This window comes from Notothenia rossii (assembly GCF_949606895.1).
Source record: "Notothenia rossii genome assembly, chromosome: 7".
Taxonomy (NCBI): Eukaryota; Metazoa; Chordata; class Actinopteri; order Perciformes; family Nototheniidae; genus Notothenia; species Notothenia rossii.
In genome coordinates this window covers 15,972,398-15,990,566 of record NC_136905.1, presented here as the reverse complement: position 1 = coordinate 15,990,566, position 18,169 = coordinate 15,972,398, and the positions used below count along the sequence as shown (strand labels likewise).

General features: G+C 37.9%; 1 protein-coding gene across 1 annotated transcript in view; it reads left to right on the top strand.

Annotated features, from left to right (window-relative positions):
• The window catches only part of thsd7ab (thrombospondin, type I, domain containing 7Ab), a 137,579-nt gene extending 120,864 nt beyond the window's left edge, over nt 1–16,715 (top strand). The window contains exons 24-28 of the mRNA XM_079694302.1: nt 3,310–3,408; nt 4,524–4,606; nt 6,226–6,439; nt 8,930–9,017; nt 14,197–16,715. Coding sequence (XP_079550428.1) covers nt 3,310–3,408; nt 4,524–4,606; nt 6,226–6,439; nt 8,930–9,017; nt 14,197–14,287 — 575 coding nt within the window. The 3' untranslated portion in view covers nt 14,288–16,715. The remainder of the gene's footprint in view (nt 1–3,309; nt 3,409–4,523; nt 4,607–6,225; nt 6,440–8,929; nt 9,018–14,196) is intronic.
• The last annotated feature ends 1,454 nt before the right edge of the window (nt 16,716–18,169 follow it).

Sequence of the window (18,169 nt, the reverse complement as noted above, 5' to 3'; positions counted from 1 at the left end):
AAAAAAGCCAGCAGGCCCGAACCGTGATTTATTCATTAACTTTATTTTGCCTACAAGTTCTTTATTGTGCGATCATGGAGAAGTGAAGTCTGTCTCAGCTTTGGTTGAAGGCAGGAAACCCGGATGGGGTTCTTGTCAGTGTATCAGCGGGATAACACAGAGAGACACTTGCACTCAGGGTCATACCTGAAGGCTTTTTAGTCCTCCTTCCATCTGAACTATGTGTTGGGCTGTGAAAGGAAACTGGGACACCAGAAAGAAAACCCACATAGAACTAGGGCTGGTGTAATAGCTTATACATAATCTCTTGATATGTTTAGGCGTGGCCAGTATACAGTATATCATGCGATTTTCTTAAATAACATTAGTGTTTGGTTTAACTGCTCAAGGCTTATGACTGTTCCAGCATGGTCATTCTTGTAAATAAATCTGAATTTGAAAGGGAACACAGCTCGTTTACAATCTTTTTAGCAGGCTTTTATTATGAAATTCAGAATGACCTGGTATTTTCCGAGTGACACTCGCATGGTTTGCTATTATCTTAAAGTCAGACTGTGGAAACAGGAATGTTCTGAATGATATTCTGAGGTGCATTTCTGTCATTGTAAAGTAAGATTAGTCTTTGCAAATGTATTCTTTACAGTTAAGTTTGACAAATGATTCAAATATTTGAAAATCCTTGCGGTTTCAAATTAATATATAGTTATATTTTTATATTCAACACGTTCATTGGAAGGTCTCCATCATTTATTTCAAGTTTGCACAGCAATGCATGGCACAAACATTTACAACAATCACTTGGGGGCTACTTTGATGGCCCTTTTAGAGGAGGCTGGCGTCTTTCATTACAGTTTTCAAATTTGATGTGTTTAAACTTGTTCTGGTGCTTCACTTCTGTCGTTCTCACTTTCCCCGATCCCTTGTTCTCTCCAGATACAAAAACAGAAAGCTTAAACAGAAAGCACACTCGCCCAGGAGTGTGTGTTTCTGAGAGGGAGAAAGAAACAAAGCTAATTTCCTGCCGGGGGCTTTAAGAAATGATGTGACAACTTGTTCTCTATGTTTAAAGATATAGTCATTTTCTACATCCCACGAGAAAAAGCCACAATACGATGAGTATATCCGATATACCGCCCACACTTAAAGAGAACCCAGTTAGTGAAAAAGGGATTTGCAGCTGGAATCAGATGATGGTTTTTCTTCCTGGCAGGAGACAGTGTTACCACTGAGCCACCTTGGTACAAGGCTGAAAAAACGAAATCACTATCTACTGCCATCTCTTTGTTTCTCCTCCGTGCACTCGGGTCAATAGTCGCCCTCCCTTTCTCCAGTCAGATCTCAAAACGGAGGAAACCCCCGCGCTCATTTACTGTTGATCATTGCGGTTCCCGGGGCGCGTTAATCACCCATTAGGTGCAGCGTGGGCTGTAAATCACCAGCACCATCAAAGCTCAGTAGCCATGGGGTCATTCTGTAGAGCGGCCGCCCCCCCTCTTCGTCTCCTCCCGCTCGTCCTCTTCTTCCTCCCTGGCTACTGTACACATCCCCACAGCAGTCTTCAGCAGCCTGACCTGCTTTCACAGCAGCACTGAAGGCTCAGGGGGAGGAGTGGCCCAGTAGAACCAGTAAAGGCAGGGGAGGAGGAGGGAGAGGAGCGAGGGGGAAAAGAAGGGCGGTGACGGAGAAAGGGAGATCAAATAGTAACATTAAAAAGGAATCTTGTGGGGGCGCCCCAGTGGTGTAATGGTTAAGATAGAAACCACACAACCGCTGTGACTCCTGGGCTGACTCTCTTCCGTGTTTCCTGTCTCTGTTCTTTACTTCTTTCTGCTCTATTGGTCATAAAGGTTTGTTTTGCAACAAGTAGAGAACAGCAGTCCTGTTATAAGAGCACATCCAACTAGCAGCTTAAAAGGACTATATCTACTTTCTGTGTAGATGTGTGTGAGGTTATTAGTTATCGACTGGTTGAATAACAAAAACAAGACAATCCACGCCTCAGTTATTATTATTCATCGCTTTCACTGAAAAATAAATATTAGTTCATATCGAGGACAAGAGAGCTTAGATGAGGAGGAAAAAAAATGAATTTAATAAAAAAACTTTTTTTTCTTAGGTAAGGGATAAATACTGTATTTCTCAATCTAAAGTGAGGGAAATGTGAATATCTCTTTGGAAGGCTCTACAGCCACACTAGCGGCTGTACTTTGGCACAGTGCTGCTTTGAGCTAAATGCTAAACAGCTAACAATGACAATTTAATTGTGCTGATATTATAATTAGCAGGTATATTGTTTTCTTTAAATCGTACACTTACAGTATATGCAGAACATGTTTTGGCAATCCACCTCTAGATGTTGAAGTATTCCCCTGGATAATAAGTAATCGTTGAGCTGCTGGTGGTGCTCGCTTGGCTAAAGGGTGAATAATAAAGTCAAACCCCTCTCCATCCATTTTTGAACAGTCCCTCAGCGCATAAACTGAATAGCAAATGTGTTTTCACCGATTAGTGACCGTGGAATCAGGGATAATGGAAGGTAAAGCCAACACAAATCTGCTGTTGGTTTATAGACTTCAAAATAGCCATCTATTCTTTAACAGAGGCTTTCATTATGGTATTTGATTTTAAAGGGGGCTAACTAGTGACATTATCTCTGCTTCCAGAGCGTCTGGTCCTCTGAGAAATATTTCAACAATAGTAAAACTCTATTCTGCTCGTAAAGATGGTGGGAAGTGCTGGCTGAAGTGAGTGATTCAATGATACGTTAACTTATTGGAGAAATTGCCTTTGCTGTACCAAAGCACAAAAAGGCAGAGGAATGAGAAAAGTGAAGAACATAAAGGGTGAAGTTGTCGCAGCGGCAGACAAATCGTCCTGTGAAAGCTGCAGATAGAGCCCAGCCATCGACTGGAGCTTTGATACTGTACCCAAGCCGATGGAGAACAGATATATCCTTTGTTCAAGGTTAAATTGTTCATTTACCAAGCCGAAAGGCCTGGACAGATGATTGGTTACACAGGACTCCATAGGGAAATACGGTCATTTACTGCACTGATGGAGGTATTGATAAAGTCGTAATAGCATTGATAGAAAGTCATTAAGCGAAAGCTTTTACTGAAGATTAAAACATTGAACTGGACCTCTCTGTGAGGACACGCTGATAGTGATATTATATGACAGCAGCCTATTATAGAACCATAACTTAGCAGCTGCTTTATTAATCCGTCACTCTTCTGATTAATGGTCTTCACTGCAGACTCCCACTATACAGTCTCTATAGATGTTGATTGCTTTTTATTTCTCTCTCAGGGGGCCAATGTTACGAGTACAAATGGTTCAGCGGCGGCCGTCAAAACTCCACCCGCCCCTCTATCTGGTGCCAGCGCTCCGATGGACTCAATGTCACCGGTAAGGAACTCTGAGTGTCACGATGGAGCTTGTATTATAGTACATTAAACACGTTTTTTTATAAGTTACTGGTTCTGCACGACTCACTTAAATAAACCTGGTGCATTTAAATATGATTACATGATTAACAAGATAGGAGAGTAAAGAAAACGTGTTTCTTCAGAGAAGAGAGCAGGTTGGATCAGACCTTACTCTAATGTTTGCACTTTATTCATTTCAATTGCTTGATGATTTTACCTTTTCGGATACTCTCTATTTATTGATTTGGTTCATGAATACTGAAAAAGAAGCCTAAAGCCCAAACCCAAAGACCTTAAATGTGCTCTTTTTGTCAGAGCAACAGTAACCAAAAACCCCAGATATTCAGTCAAATATCTTTATCATACTAGCTTTAGAAACTAGCAAATATAAAAAGTACTTAAAGTAGTTAATACATTGTTCTCTTTGTCGATTGACTAACCAATGTATTGTTTCAGCTCTGAAAAGTATTCCAAAAACCAGAGAAAAGCTAATTAAATATGGGTTGTATGGTTTCAAAGTGGTTTGTATGGGTTGAACTGGATAGAGTCTGCAGACACATGACTAGACATGAAGGGCTGTAAGTAGATCTTTGTTTATTTAGAAAGAGTGAAATGATTTTGGAAACATCAACCGATAATATTTGGAGCTGATGAGTTTAAATGTATCTGAAAGTGAAACACTGACATGCTGCTGGAGTCTGCAGCTCAACAGTTTGTCCCCATCAGTAAGTGGCAGGTTTATGTAGGAGGAAGAATTGACGCAACACATGTCAGAAATATAACACTGTTTGGAAAGAAAACAAGGGGCCTATTTCTATATGGAGCGAAGGTGGTGGGCGATGTCTGCCTGTACAGCCCGTCATCTCTGCACACACAAACATGTGGTTTCCTACTTTCAATGGTTTCAAAAATAAACCTGGCAACATCAACCTACATTTATATCCAAGCATACGCTGTGTTTAAAATGAAAAATAAAATGGTATTACTTGAGGTCACACAGGCAGGACATCTGGCAGGACACACAGATAATGTTGATGTTGTGTTCCTCTCAAACAACATTTACTCTGTTTGATTTGATTGTGTTCTTACCCACAGGAGGTTGCCCCCCTATGAACCCTCCAGTGGATAACAGCTCATGTGACCCTCTCTGCCTCATGCCCAAGTCTTTCTGCAGTGAGGTGAGCAGCTCTTTGTTCTCATATCTGCAGTTTTGACTGCATATAGAAAAAAAATGAAAAAGAAAATCTCGTATAGAAAAATGTGGTTTACAGACAAAAATGCACAATAAAAAACAGGGTAAACTGAATAAAAACAATAAGAACGACGTATATATGAAAGCACAGGTTCTCTGGATGAATGGCAGTGTCTCTACTCGCTCTGACACTCTGCTGCCAGAATTGAATTTGAATGCAGCAGGGAATAAAGTGATGGCAGCATGAAGATGTAAAACCCATTTTCCCTTAGTGTCACTCAGCTACGCATAGAAATCAGGACTATACGTTTTAGATTCTCCAGATTCAGCAGATGGCATGTCTCAAAGTTTATCCTTTTGTATATCTTTTTCAAACTGATTTGGACCTTGTGTTGTTATCACCCAACAGACCTAGTCACTACATAATAAACAAATCATCTGATGAGAAGCACACTTAGGACCAGCCTGATCTTCCCTACACAGTTAAATAAACGGAAACACATGCAGCCTAATACAACAGTCCTGCATTGCATCACACCTTCATTAAGGATATATTTTTTTATACTTACTGTTTAAGAGAGACGTGTATCAACTATATGGTAATGAAGGAGTATGTATACAAGTTTCTAGGAACTATAATTTATGATTTCTGAGGTTTTTTCTTTTAGAAACATATCTTGCTTTCCTTTAAGGCCTAAGGGCGATTTGTTGCATCCACCTGTATTTCAGCGCTGGACAATGGCCCATTTGTATACATGCAGGCCTAGATCCCGTAGATACTGTCTCCAATGGAGCACTGAGATTTATTTCAAAACTCAGAGTCCGATCTCGTCAGTGCTCTTTTATAATCAGGTTTGATGGTCTGACTTTTACACCCCCGTAGACTTAACTATTTGCATATTTGTATAAGGCTGTTCTTGGACTGCTATAAATATCTAATATAAAACTAAAATAAGCTTTTTTCTTCGCTCTCAGGACACTTCCTACTAACTGCCAGGAAAGTCTGTACTGAAGTGGGAAAAGCACATTTAAATATATGGCTCCTCCAGCTTGTAATCGATTCCATAATCACCTGAATCCTCTGGAGCTGGTCTCTCTGGATGCATTTCAAGGGATTCTTAATGACTGGTTTTGAATGTTGTCCAATGTTTTTTTTATGTTTTTATGATTATGTAAATATTTATTTATTTATTTTAAAGTCATGTTTATGTCACTAACGGTGTCACTGACTTTCTTAGTCAGGACACTATTGAAGAAACATATTTTTAATCTCAGTGAGTCTTTTAAAGCTGGGTACAACATGTTAAATACAAATAAGAATAGCAGGAGTTATTCTAAAATACATTTCTAAAAGAAAATTGTTCACCACATTTATAGCAGTCTAAAAGACAGAAACAACTATATTTATAATAAATACTGTCCCCAGACTTGCTCTTTCTTGAAGCTAATGCTCAGTAAACAATATTAATTAACCTTTTTATACCAATGTCCAAGGCATCTTCCACAACAACAAAAAGCACCTCTCGATTCATTCACTTCCATCCTGACAAGCCCCTTCATGATTCGATGTACTGTAACAACATGATGCTGCGCTGCCCCCTGCAGGCTGCTGTGTGCGTGTGTGAGGAGGGCTTCACAGAGGTGCTGTCCCCCGTGGGGCAGCTAGATCAGTGCGCCCCCATCCCCATCCTGGAGATCCCCACAGCGGGGGACAAGAAGGGGGACGTGAAAACCAGTCGTGCCATTAACCCCACGCTGCCCAGCACCCTCCAGCCAGGACGCAGCGGGCGGACCTGGTACCTGCAGCCCTACGGACCAGGTCAGACCACCAGGCTACAGGCACACACTTTATTCTGTTGCTGTCAAGTGAAAACCTTTTATCTCTTAACGGTCATGTTTTGGGGAGCAAACCCTGCCTTAATGTATTCTTATAAGGCTCTTATTTTCTGCCGGTTGTCCAGAGATAGCACGAGTACACACATCCTTTACTCAAGTAGAAGTACAGATACTCATGTTTAAAAATGCTCTGGTAAAGTAGAAGTACTGACTAAACTTTTTTACTCAATTAACAGCAAAGAAGTATGGGCTTCGAAATGTACTTAAGTAAAAATTACCCATAACTACCAACTGTTTTAAAGAGTAACTGACCTCCCTTTATATTCATAGAACAATAATGTCATTGTTAGCTAATGAATGTTTCCATGCTGAACAACGGCAACATGACAAAGTTTTCATTGGTCCCTCCTCTTTAGAAAAGAGCAGGAAATGATGGATACACGGATCGTGTTCAAATCAATAGGCACGCAATGACTCTAAATAATAATGATCACGCCACCAAACACAGATTCAAACTAAAGGAACAAGCCTGTTTTGAAAATGCAAGAAGTAGAAAGTACAGGTATTTGTGTCGTCAGTATCAGTGTCAAATAAGTAGTGGAGTAAAGTATTGATACCAGAAAAATGTACTTAAGTACAGTAACAAAGTATTTGTACTCCACTACTTGCCGCCTCTGCGGTTGTCAAATCCTAATAAGAGAAACCACCAACAAAAGAAAAGTCAGAAGAGTGGAGGAAGTTCAGAAGGATTTGGACTTTGTATGTTTTATGTTTGGGGAAATGTTACTCTGACAATACTGTATTGCCAGAGTAAAACATGTTGGACTCTTTTTTTGTTGGTGGTTTCAGTAATTAGGATTTGAAAACCGGCAGAAAATAAGAGCCTTTGAATAGTACATTAAGACAAGGTTCATTCCCCAAATAAATCAATCTTACAACAGCCAAAAAATGATGAAAATCACATTTAGCTAATGGCTATAAATCAGCCTATATTGGCAACAACTTGCACAAACACTGTCACCCTGCCAAGATAAATGTGAGTAAACAATCACACATCATTTCTTAATCCCCCACTTGAAGTCCCGGCTTGAATCACTGTTTATGGTAGTTTCAGGAACTTGTTTTGGGAATATTTGAACTTGCAGCAGTGGATAAGAAAAACAAGTGCCTTTAAGTTTATCTGAAGGGAAAAGGTTTAAGGAAGCCACATTTCTCCAATCTGCAGAGCACTGTGTAATCCATGAAGTGAAGTTAAGTCATAAAGCTGAGAGGTTTTCAGAAGACGGCAACAGAATGCACTTTACTTCCAGTCTATGTTCGGCAGACTTAGTGTCGACAGATCTAATTAACATCAGGTTTAACATATTTGGTCTTGCATGACATAAAACTGACTCATTAAAACAATGTTTCCCGTCTGTTCTGATGAATGTTTGAGCCTCTGAACTGCTGCTACATTAAGCTTTGAGAGCTGCATCTGCACACACTGTTGTGACTGATGGTGCATGACAGCAACATAAACACTAAGGATGCAAAAGTGCACAACAGACTCAATTAACGTCTGCCAGGAGCAGGAACCTCAGACACCGTCTCATACAGTAACCTTTGTACCGCTTGTCTTCCAAATGCTTGTTTTACTTAATAACGGTGAGCTTTGAGAGAAGAAAAAGTTAGACTTAATTGTTACAATGTCATTTTCTTGTATGCGTCAGGTACCTATAACATATGTACTAGTTCCAACTTGTGCGTTACTGTTGGTACAGCTGAGCAAAACAAGATAACTGTATTTACAAATTGGCATTTTGGAGAAAATAAGAAATAAAGAGTTCTTATTTTAAGCAGCAATAAGAAATTAGTTGAAAAAAGTTGTGTTTAGAGGAGAACCCTGATCAGAGCTATGGTACCTGAAAGGGTTGGTAGAAGAATAATAATAATATATTGATGCATTTATGTGTCCACCACTTTAATTGTGTTGAAGACTTGATCAATATGGAGTTCATTTGAACTACTTTATATAGTCAATATCTAAATCCATACAAATACATCATCATGTATAAATGTATTTATTAACTTACAATGTGAAAACAAGTGTGGGTGAACAAAAGTGAAAGTACAAGGTAGCATAAAATAGCACTTGGGTTTACTCACACAAAGTTTGAGTTCATCTAAGTTATACTTCAGCTTAGAGCGTGACTACATGTAATTGGTTACATGCCAACACTGGTACATCGTAGTTACACAAAAACATCCTTATTTTTTCCAGTAAATGCTCACTGTACCTATATTTAAGTACTAGTAATTATTTTGTTCCGACCTGAATCATACAATGAAATGTCAGTGTAAATTGCGGGTTGTATTTTTAAAGATAGTTTCTGGGAAATAGCAGCACAAGTGTACAAAATGAATGAGTTGTTGCAGCCTTTAATGGCTGTGAGTGCACCCCGACAGAAGAACTGACGAGCCTCCTTCTCCACAGATGGGAAGCTGAAGATGTGGGTGTATGGTGTAGCAGCCGGAGCCTTTGTGCTCCTCATATTCATAGTGTCTATGATATACCTAGCTTGGTGAGTTGACGAGTTTATTTACCCCTATTGTCATCATCCTCATCATGAAACCCAAAGTCTTTACCCTCACCCACTTTGAGTCAAAGCTCCTCTTCCCTTCCTGTCGTCCAGCCATTTTTTGTTTTTGTTTGTCTTATTATTATTTCCGTTTTTATTATTATTTCCGTTTTTTTGCTTCCTTCATGCCACCCTCTGTGTGAGAGCAGCAGCTCCTGTGCCAAGGTGCATCGCTCTCTTAAGGCCCAAGAGTCTGACGCCAATGGGACGGCACTCTGGATGGGCCAAAATGCACATGAGATGATTTACACCTGTCCCGATTGCCAAGAGCACGCTCAAAGCAGCTAATGGAAGGATGTGGAGGGTTCATCCCCCCCCCCCCCCCCCCCCTCAAAACACTCTCCAGTATAAGTACCTGCTGTCCTTGACCTTTCCCCGTGACCTCTGTCTAAAGTGTCACATGTCCTGCCTGACTAGCTGAGTGAAGGTGCTGGTGCAGGTGAGGACAAACCATCCAGAAATATCTCCTTTAGTCCATTTTTAGAGCGTGTAGACCACAAACCTGGTGCCTCCCTGTTCATTATTCACCTTCTCTTTGTACCTGCTTTTAAAGTGACCCACCTCAGATTCATATGTTTACATCTCAACCTTTATGTTTTCCTTTTAAAAATACGCACACACAAGGTAAGCCCACGCAGATCTGTCAAACCAGGTAGGAATACCAATTGGTTTCTGTAGAATATAATAAGGAGTTTATTAAAACGTCTATTGATTACAAGGTGCTTTACACCAAAGACATAAAGTACAACACGTACACAAAATGCTTAAATCATCAGACTACATTAATACTTTAAGAGTAAAACAATCAAAGCAATGAATGATAACACTTTACTTTATTCAACAAAAAAACAAATAAACCTTAATAATATATGGATATTAAGAAGGCCTTCAAATATGATACTGATGTATTGATGAAAGGCCGTCATTTTTTACGTTTGCTTACCTACAGTAATAATGTAGAATCTCGCAAATATGCAAAAAACAACATAGTATAGTATTTGGAATATATGCAAAAAAAAGACATACTGTAGTATAGCATGTCCAAACTTCACAAAAAAATAGCATAATATATAACGTCGAATAGAGGCAAAAAAACTGGAAATAGTTTAGTCTGTCAGAAATATGAAAAACAACATATGTCCAAAAAATGCAAAAAACGACATATGTTGAAAATATGTAAAAACAATAACACGTTTGGTAACATTCTTTTATAAAATATTTCCTCAACAGAATCATAAAGCTGGACTGAGTTTGATTAAGGGGAGGTTATTTATCGTTTAACTTAAGTAAATAAGTTCTAAACAAAGTCTCTCTATAAGATGTGATTAAAATGATCTGAAAATATCTAAAAGGGAAATGTGTCTCGTAAGCAAAGCAATCAGTGTTGGGTCCCTTTAACCAGGAGGGGTAAACCGAATATAGCTTAGTATAGTATCAACAGTGAATCACATTGTGTATTCATACAAGTAAGTAATGACGTAGTGTGGGTCCAAAAAGAATCACTTGCACTTTCGTTATGTTGCTACATTCCCACAGGTATGTTGATGTGTTTGTGGTGCTTAAACAGCTTTTCATTGGTTAATAAAGCTCTCGTAACGCTGTAGTTGGAAGAGCAGATCTCCTGACAGCTGACAGATATATACAGATGAAGAAGCGAGGACGTTACTGCAGGCAGGAACTTGTTTCTGTACAACAAATCCGATTTAGATCTACAATGACTGAAGTCTCTGTAGCATGGAGTCCCGCTGCCCTCTGGTGGCTGACAGAGGAAGTGCAGAATGCATTTCCTTTTATTTCCCTCATTTGTTTACCTGCCAAATCCAGAACTCAAAACGCATTAAACATAATAATGTCGGTATTCAGCGTGAGAAATACATAGTGTACAACATTTTATTTAACACAACCTATTCTCTTATTTCGGTAGGAATATTTGTTGATCAACTTTCATTATCAACTCTTTTTTACCAGCTAAAATGCCGGCCAAAGAGGATTTGCAGTCTTCCTTTGGTTGGTTTTGAACTAGGGTATTTGGACTGTTGGTAAAACAAGCTGTATAGTATTTCACATGAGAAGCTCAGGGAAATTGCAAAAGGCATTTTAAACTATTTTCTGAGAATGCTATAAACAAAAATGTTTAATCGAGAGAGAAGCCTGTGAGTAATTGGTAATAAATCATTACTCCTAGAAGTCCAGTCAGTGTTGGTGGACTTTTCCAAAGCCTCTGAGTAAATGTTGTGGCCGTTTGTCCGACTGAATGCTGACGTAACGTGTTTACTCTGTAGGGTTTTTGTCAGCACTTCATATCAGAAACAATTCCCCCGGGGGCTTTTCTGATTGTCTCTACCAGCTTTCCAGAATATTCTGTTTTGAAGTTTCTCCAGAGACCCTGTGTGTCTCTAAGTTTTGGGGAAAAGTTCTCAATGTTTGAACTGATGATTAGACTGTCCTGCATTGACGGCTAAAACTTTAGACACAACTTTGGAATAACAAATGACCCAAAATCAATACAGCATTGTAAACGCGACAAGTAGGGCAAATCTTTTTTAACGGTATTTTAGTGTAAATTCTATTTGTTATTGAAAATTCACAGTTTCTTTCACCCGCCTCCTTTTATGGGATTTGAGTGTTTTTTGCATTTCCTATTTATATTTTTATGAAAATCCTGCTGTTTTTATCAGAAAATCTTGTGTCTTTTCAATATCTTTCATATTATTCAACCCAATAACTCCAAATAATCTGCTATTTGTATAAGAATAGGCAGGAAAAGGAGGACAACATCTTCCGTTTTTCTTTTCTGCTGAAAACTCTCTTTTGAGTCGTCACCCTCTAGCCAAATCTGGACTTTGTTTGTTTGGCTTCTCTACTAAACAGTATGTACAATATATTAAAACCTCAAACATCCTATACCCTTTTACTACGGGAGATAAGAAGCAATCTTGTTTTTAAGGCAGTGCTGACAGCTCAGAGAATTAAACAGATAGAAAGTATTCTGTCTTCGCCTAAAGGAGATGTCCTTTCTTCCCTGGAGGCACAGTGGCATGACTTTGCATGAATATTAACTGACTAATATATTTCTAATGCTTTTAATCTAAACATATAAACGTTTAGATACTCTTACTTTGGCAGCTCTCCTAACATTTGTAAACATGTTTTTCCTATTATAGAATCTACTCAGAGCTGTTCTTAAGAAGATTGAACCATCTCGCACAGCTAGAGCGTTAAGATTGTGTTAGGAAAATACTGAATGTACTCTTCTAATATCAGAGTAGCACATGATAACAAAGGCCCTACGTAGCTGTGTGCGTAAGAGGATGTAAGATTACCTAGAAGAGCGTCAGGACTGTTTTAGGAATATGATAGCTATGTGACGACGATTAACATGATGATTCAGCATCTATGGAGACAGACATATGACTGTCATGTTTATGGTTTACGCAGGCCTTAGCTAATCTGAACTAAGCAAAGAATACTGCTTTGAACCGGTATTCTTCTTCCATTTTCCCAACAGATTGTAAAACTACCACACATCAAATTGTTTTAAAAAAAGCTTTCTACAAACCCCTCATCCCAAAATAGTTTCATATGATATATAATTATATCCCCAATTAGTTGGGAACCAAAAAATACGTTACATTTTTTAAATTTCAAACCATTGAATTATACACAGTGTTTCAGAAATGGCAACCATGTTCACCTCTATTAAACAAACATTACATTACATGTTAGACGCTTTTATCCAAAGCGACTTACATACTCAATACTGTGGGCAATCCCCACAGGAGCAATTTGGGGTGAAGTGTCTCGGGGACACAACGACATGCTGACTGCAGTGGGACTTGAACTTGCTCTCCCCTGATTCGAAGCCCATCACACTACCCACTGAGCCGCAGCCTCCAAACATGTTATAATCCCTTAGCAAAAAAATCTATAGAATACTATAGAAAAATATATGGACGAATTCTATAGAAATGTTACTATAGATTCTGGGAAATAATCTATAGAATACTCTAGAAAAGTATATGGACGAATTCTATAGACATTTTCTGTAGAATACTACAGGATTTTTGCGGATATACTATAGGAATGTTACTATAGATTCTGGGAAATAATCTATAGAATACTATAGTACTATAGAAAATATATACTGTGTAGATGGTTTTTTTTGTAGAAAATACTCTATAGAATCATATAGAAAACCCCATGGATGCTTTCTATATAACTTTTCCTTAGAATATCATTCTGTAGAATACTATAGAATTTGTGACCTATATTCTATAGAATCTGTGGACATTTCTATAGAACTTCTTTGAAGAATACTATAGAATGTTTGCAGATATTCTATAGAATTTACCTATGGATTTTACTATAGATTCTGCAAAATAATCTATAGAAAAATCTATTGATGTTTATAGAATTTCTGTAGAATATACTGCAGGATATTGGCAAATATTCTATAGAATTCATCTATGAATTTTACTATAGATTATACCAAATAATCTATAGAATCCTATATAAAATTGCTATTGTTTTCTATAAAATAGTTCTGCAGAACAGTACAGGATTGGTGTAGAAATTCTATAGAATTAACCTATAGATTTTCCTACAGATTTCTATAGATTTCTACAGAGATGTCATGAGTCGGTTCTGTCCTATAGAATTCTTTAGATTGTTATAGTTTTAATTATAGAAGTTTATAGAAAAGTACACATTTATAGTATTCTACAGAATGATCTAGAGAATTCTATAGTATTCTATAGAATTCTTTAGCATGTTCTATAACACGCTATAGATTTCTACAAGATTCTGTAGGATTTTATAGATTTTTTTGCTAAGGGATATCACCAGCCTTATCCTAAAAGTACTGTATTTCTATATATAATCTGAAAAATGTGTAGAGCTAAAGTGTATTTCACACTCGTCATAGCAAACATCTATTTCTCTATATATGTAACTATGGTGAATTATTTATAAACGCAGTGAGAATATGGGAGAAACTTTCAGTCGGAAACTTTCCAGACCACAGCAGTTCAGGTGCCGTACCAGTGAGACAGTCCTTTCTGCAGTTAGCTTTTGGGAATTATTTCCAGTGCCACTCTGACTTTGTTTTAATCTCTCCTCACAGCAAAAAGCCAAAGAGACCTCAGAGACAGAGGCAACAAAACAACCGACTAAAACCTCTGACTCTCGCCTACGACGGGGACACGGACATGTAGTCCCTCGGAGACGCTTCACCACGCACTTCACCTGTCATAGAGACACCTCTTCATCACGCCATCACAGTGAGGAACACGGATGTTTGCAGCGTGAATGGACGCGTCACACCAGCGGAGAAATCACAGAAAATCCTCTTAGCAGAGACACTGGTTGGGTTTAACCGTTTCAAGTACGGCTCCATTCACTCTCCCTTTTTGTTTTTTAGTGTTGTTTCTTTTGCAAGAGCCTTCATGAAATCCACCCTGTTCAATGAGATGCCTTTTTTTGCCCCCCCCCCCCCCCACCTACGTGTCCATATGTCTCTAAAGGTTTGAGAGTCTGGGTGCAGAAGACAGAGCTCTCTGAACATGGCAAGCTCAAACTCTTCCCCCGCGCTTTTCCGCTTGTCCCTAAAAATGCTGAGTAGCTGGAGGCTTAGGATGCTCTGACGGTTCATACGTTGCCAAAAGTCACCGCAGGGAAGAGGAGGAGGAGGGAGAGGAAAATCTCCATAAAAAGGTTTGGATTCCTTTTTCTCAATCCTCAACTGGGTTCTGACTCAAATCTCTTTTGCAGTCTTGAACAAAAGGGAGGCATTTCTTCCTCTTCTTCATTTGGAGGCCTGTGTTTGTGGGATAAACAGATCCGTACGATGCTGATGGAGCCTGCATCAGTAGTTCATGGAAACGGCCGCCTGCCTCCGCCCTTCCTTTGTTTCAGGCTCTACATTGCACTATATTAGTGCAGCATGATATGCACATGTGACTTCTACCTTCGATTGCCATAAAACACTGCCTCTTCCACAGAACAACCCGTAGAGCAGAGCAACACGAAAACATTCAAGAGAAACATGTTCTGCCAAACAGATGTGAATCTCAAGTAAATATATGTATAGATTTGATTTCTCACCGCTGATTTCTTTTTGGTTGAAGTAAAGTACCTTTTGTGGTTTGTAGATTTCGTCCGGTGTTATCACTTTTTTTTCTGCCCAGATGTAATTAAAGATGACATCAGAAGGTGACTTTTTTTTAAATGAAGCACCTGCTTTAAAGTTATTTTTAACCTTAAAGAATCTGATCAAATTCAATATTTTTACCTAAAGTGGTAACAAGATAAAACCTTTGCAGTGAATACAAAAAAAAGAAGGAACAATAAATGAAACCATGCAAATGTCATTTCTGCCTTACTGACGACAACTAAATACTAGCAGTCCTGTAAAAGAGTGTTTAATACTTGAATGGGGCAACTTATAAAATGCATTACATAAAAGCGTAGAGAAAACGACATTTTCTTTTTCAAAGCAAAGCCTCCTTCAGAGTTTTTAAACGTTTTCATGTAGCTATCCGTATCATAGGTGCTCTATCGTTTTTCAGTCACAATTCATTCGGGAAGTTATAGTTTAAAAAACAATGGGTACCACTTTACAATAAGACTAGCCTTATAAAGGATTCATAAAGGGATTATAATTAGGTTATTAATTAGGTTGCAAACACTTTATTAAGAACCATTTATAAACCAGTTCTCACATAGACACAGGCTCACTATTTGGCAAGATGACTAAGCCTTACATTGGCTACTTAGCGAGAATCAACTCAGTGAACAACAGACACCAAGGATGCTTGCTGATGAAGGAGACGAAGTAAGCTAAGTAGCCAATATAAGACTTAGCAGGAGAGATACATGTGGGCTCACTATTTGGCAAGCAACCGGTCACAGTTGCCCTGTTTATCTCATGTCTTATAAAAGCTTATTAATGATTTATAAAGTGTTCACAACCTAATTAATACATGAATTACAGACTATTAGTAAACTCTTTATAAGGGTAGTCTTATTGTATATTAGTGGTACCAAACAATCTGTACAAAGAAATAACATGTTAATAATATTAATAATATAATAATAGGAGAACACGCTTCTGCTGAGTTCAACGTAAAAGCAAAACTGGTGTGGAGAATGTTTACTTCTTTGTTTTGGGATTTGTAAATAACAGCAATTTTTTTATTTTTTTGGAGAAAAAATGATCAAATTATGTGTACATTTATTTTGTATTGCACAGAAATGTTTAGTTTGAATATTGCAAAGTGGGTGTGTGATATGTTGCTGATTGTTGTAATCATGATTCAAGTTGGATGTTATGAGACAAAAAAACGAGAAAGAAAAAAAGAAGCAGAAGAAAAAAAAGAGTAAAAAGGCTCAGCCGTTTTGTACAGGATGTTTATATGTGTGCAAAGAATTACCGAAAAAATAAATAAGGACACGGTTGTTAACACAAGAAGAAGGTTGTTGAGCCGTTTTTGTAATTTTCTTTATATATATCTATATACAAGGAAGCAGAACCCCTTTATAAAATGTAAAAATGGCTTTGAAGGATATCAGGCTGGTGTTTTCTTACATTGTTTCTTTATGTCAACAAATCCTGTAAAAACTATTTGTGTACAGCCTGACAGATACTGGCGTTTTGAGGATACTATTATTATTTGTTTATTCCTCTTTTGGCCAATAGCTATCACTTTAAAGAAATAAAATGAACAAACAATGCTATTTTATTATTTAACTTCATTTAAAGAATCCCTTTCCAACTTGCCTTTTATCAGATTTGTTGACAAAAAAAAAAATTCCACTTCACCTATCCTTGAAAATGGAAAAATTATGTCGAAAAGAAGTAAAACGCGTAAAGAAAGTTGAAATCCTTCAAATAAATTCCTTAATAATGTCCAGTCTGCTCTAACAGGGTTTTTTTAACCTAAAACACATTATTCAAACTCACATTTAGTTTTGATTCAAAAGGTTCAAAAGAATGATTTTCTTACTCGATTAACTATTTCTTTAGTCGCTTATTCATGTATATCTACTTGAACAATCACTTCAGAGATATTCAGAGTTTTGATTCAGATTGTTTGTTATTTTAATAACTAGAAAGCCCCTGAATTAGTAAATGTTCATATTTTGGTGATTCCTACATTTTCTGACTTAATTCAACATAAAACTGATTCTACAAGTTAGTGTTAAGAAAGGAAAAGAAGAGCATTTGTGTGTGTGTGTGTGTGTGTGTGTGTGTGTGTGTGTGTGTGTGTGTGTGTGTGTGTGTGTGTGTGTGTGTGTGTGTGTGTGTGTGTGTGTGTGTGTGTGTGTGTGTATATATACATATATATATATATATATATATATACACACACACACACACACACACACACATTGAGATTTACAAGCTACAATTTTTTTGTTAGTAAGACTTTTCCACCTGGAAGGACTTTTGCAAACCTGCCCGGCACGTTGCATCAGCTGAAACATTATATAGTGAAACACATTTGAGTTTGCAGACAGCCTCTTTTTTTTCTATTTCATGAAACAACCTCTGGGGGTAAGTTGTGGGTTTACTTCTGCTTTTTTTTCATCATTTGAAAACATTTGGTTTAATGTTCTCTGGCTCAAGAGGAGCTGTGTCGAGTCAGGGACGAGTTGCTCACATCACATCAGGGCAGTGTTTTGGTGTTGAAGACTAGACATTGAATCAGAGAGTCTACGTAACAAACTGAAGGCTGGAGTTATTCAGATGTGGGTGTGAACCATAGACTGTATATATACAGGTGTTAACCAGAGGCAGCACAAGATGCTATTGCTCTGCATTATGGGAAGTGTAGGATCCAGTCTTCTCAACGTTGACCTTAAAAGACAAGAAGTCATTCTTCATTTTTTAGATTCTCTGTTGCAAGACCACTAACTGTTAATAAATGGGTATAGTCCTATTTAATAAAGATGTGTTTCTGATACTGACGGATATAAAAACAGCTCCAAACACAAACCTGGGCATTTCTATTTTTTACTTTTTAAGTGGGAAACCTGATAAACCCAATTTTCTTTTCAGCTTTGTTATGTAATAATCTAACCTAAATAAGTCACTC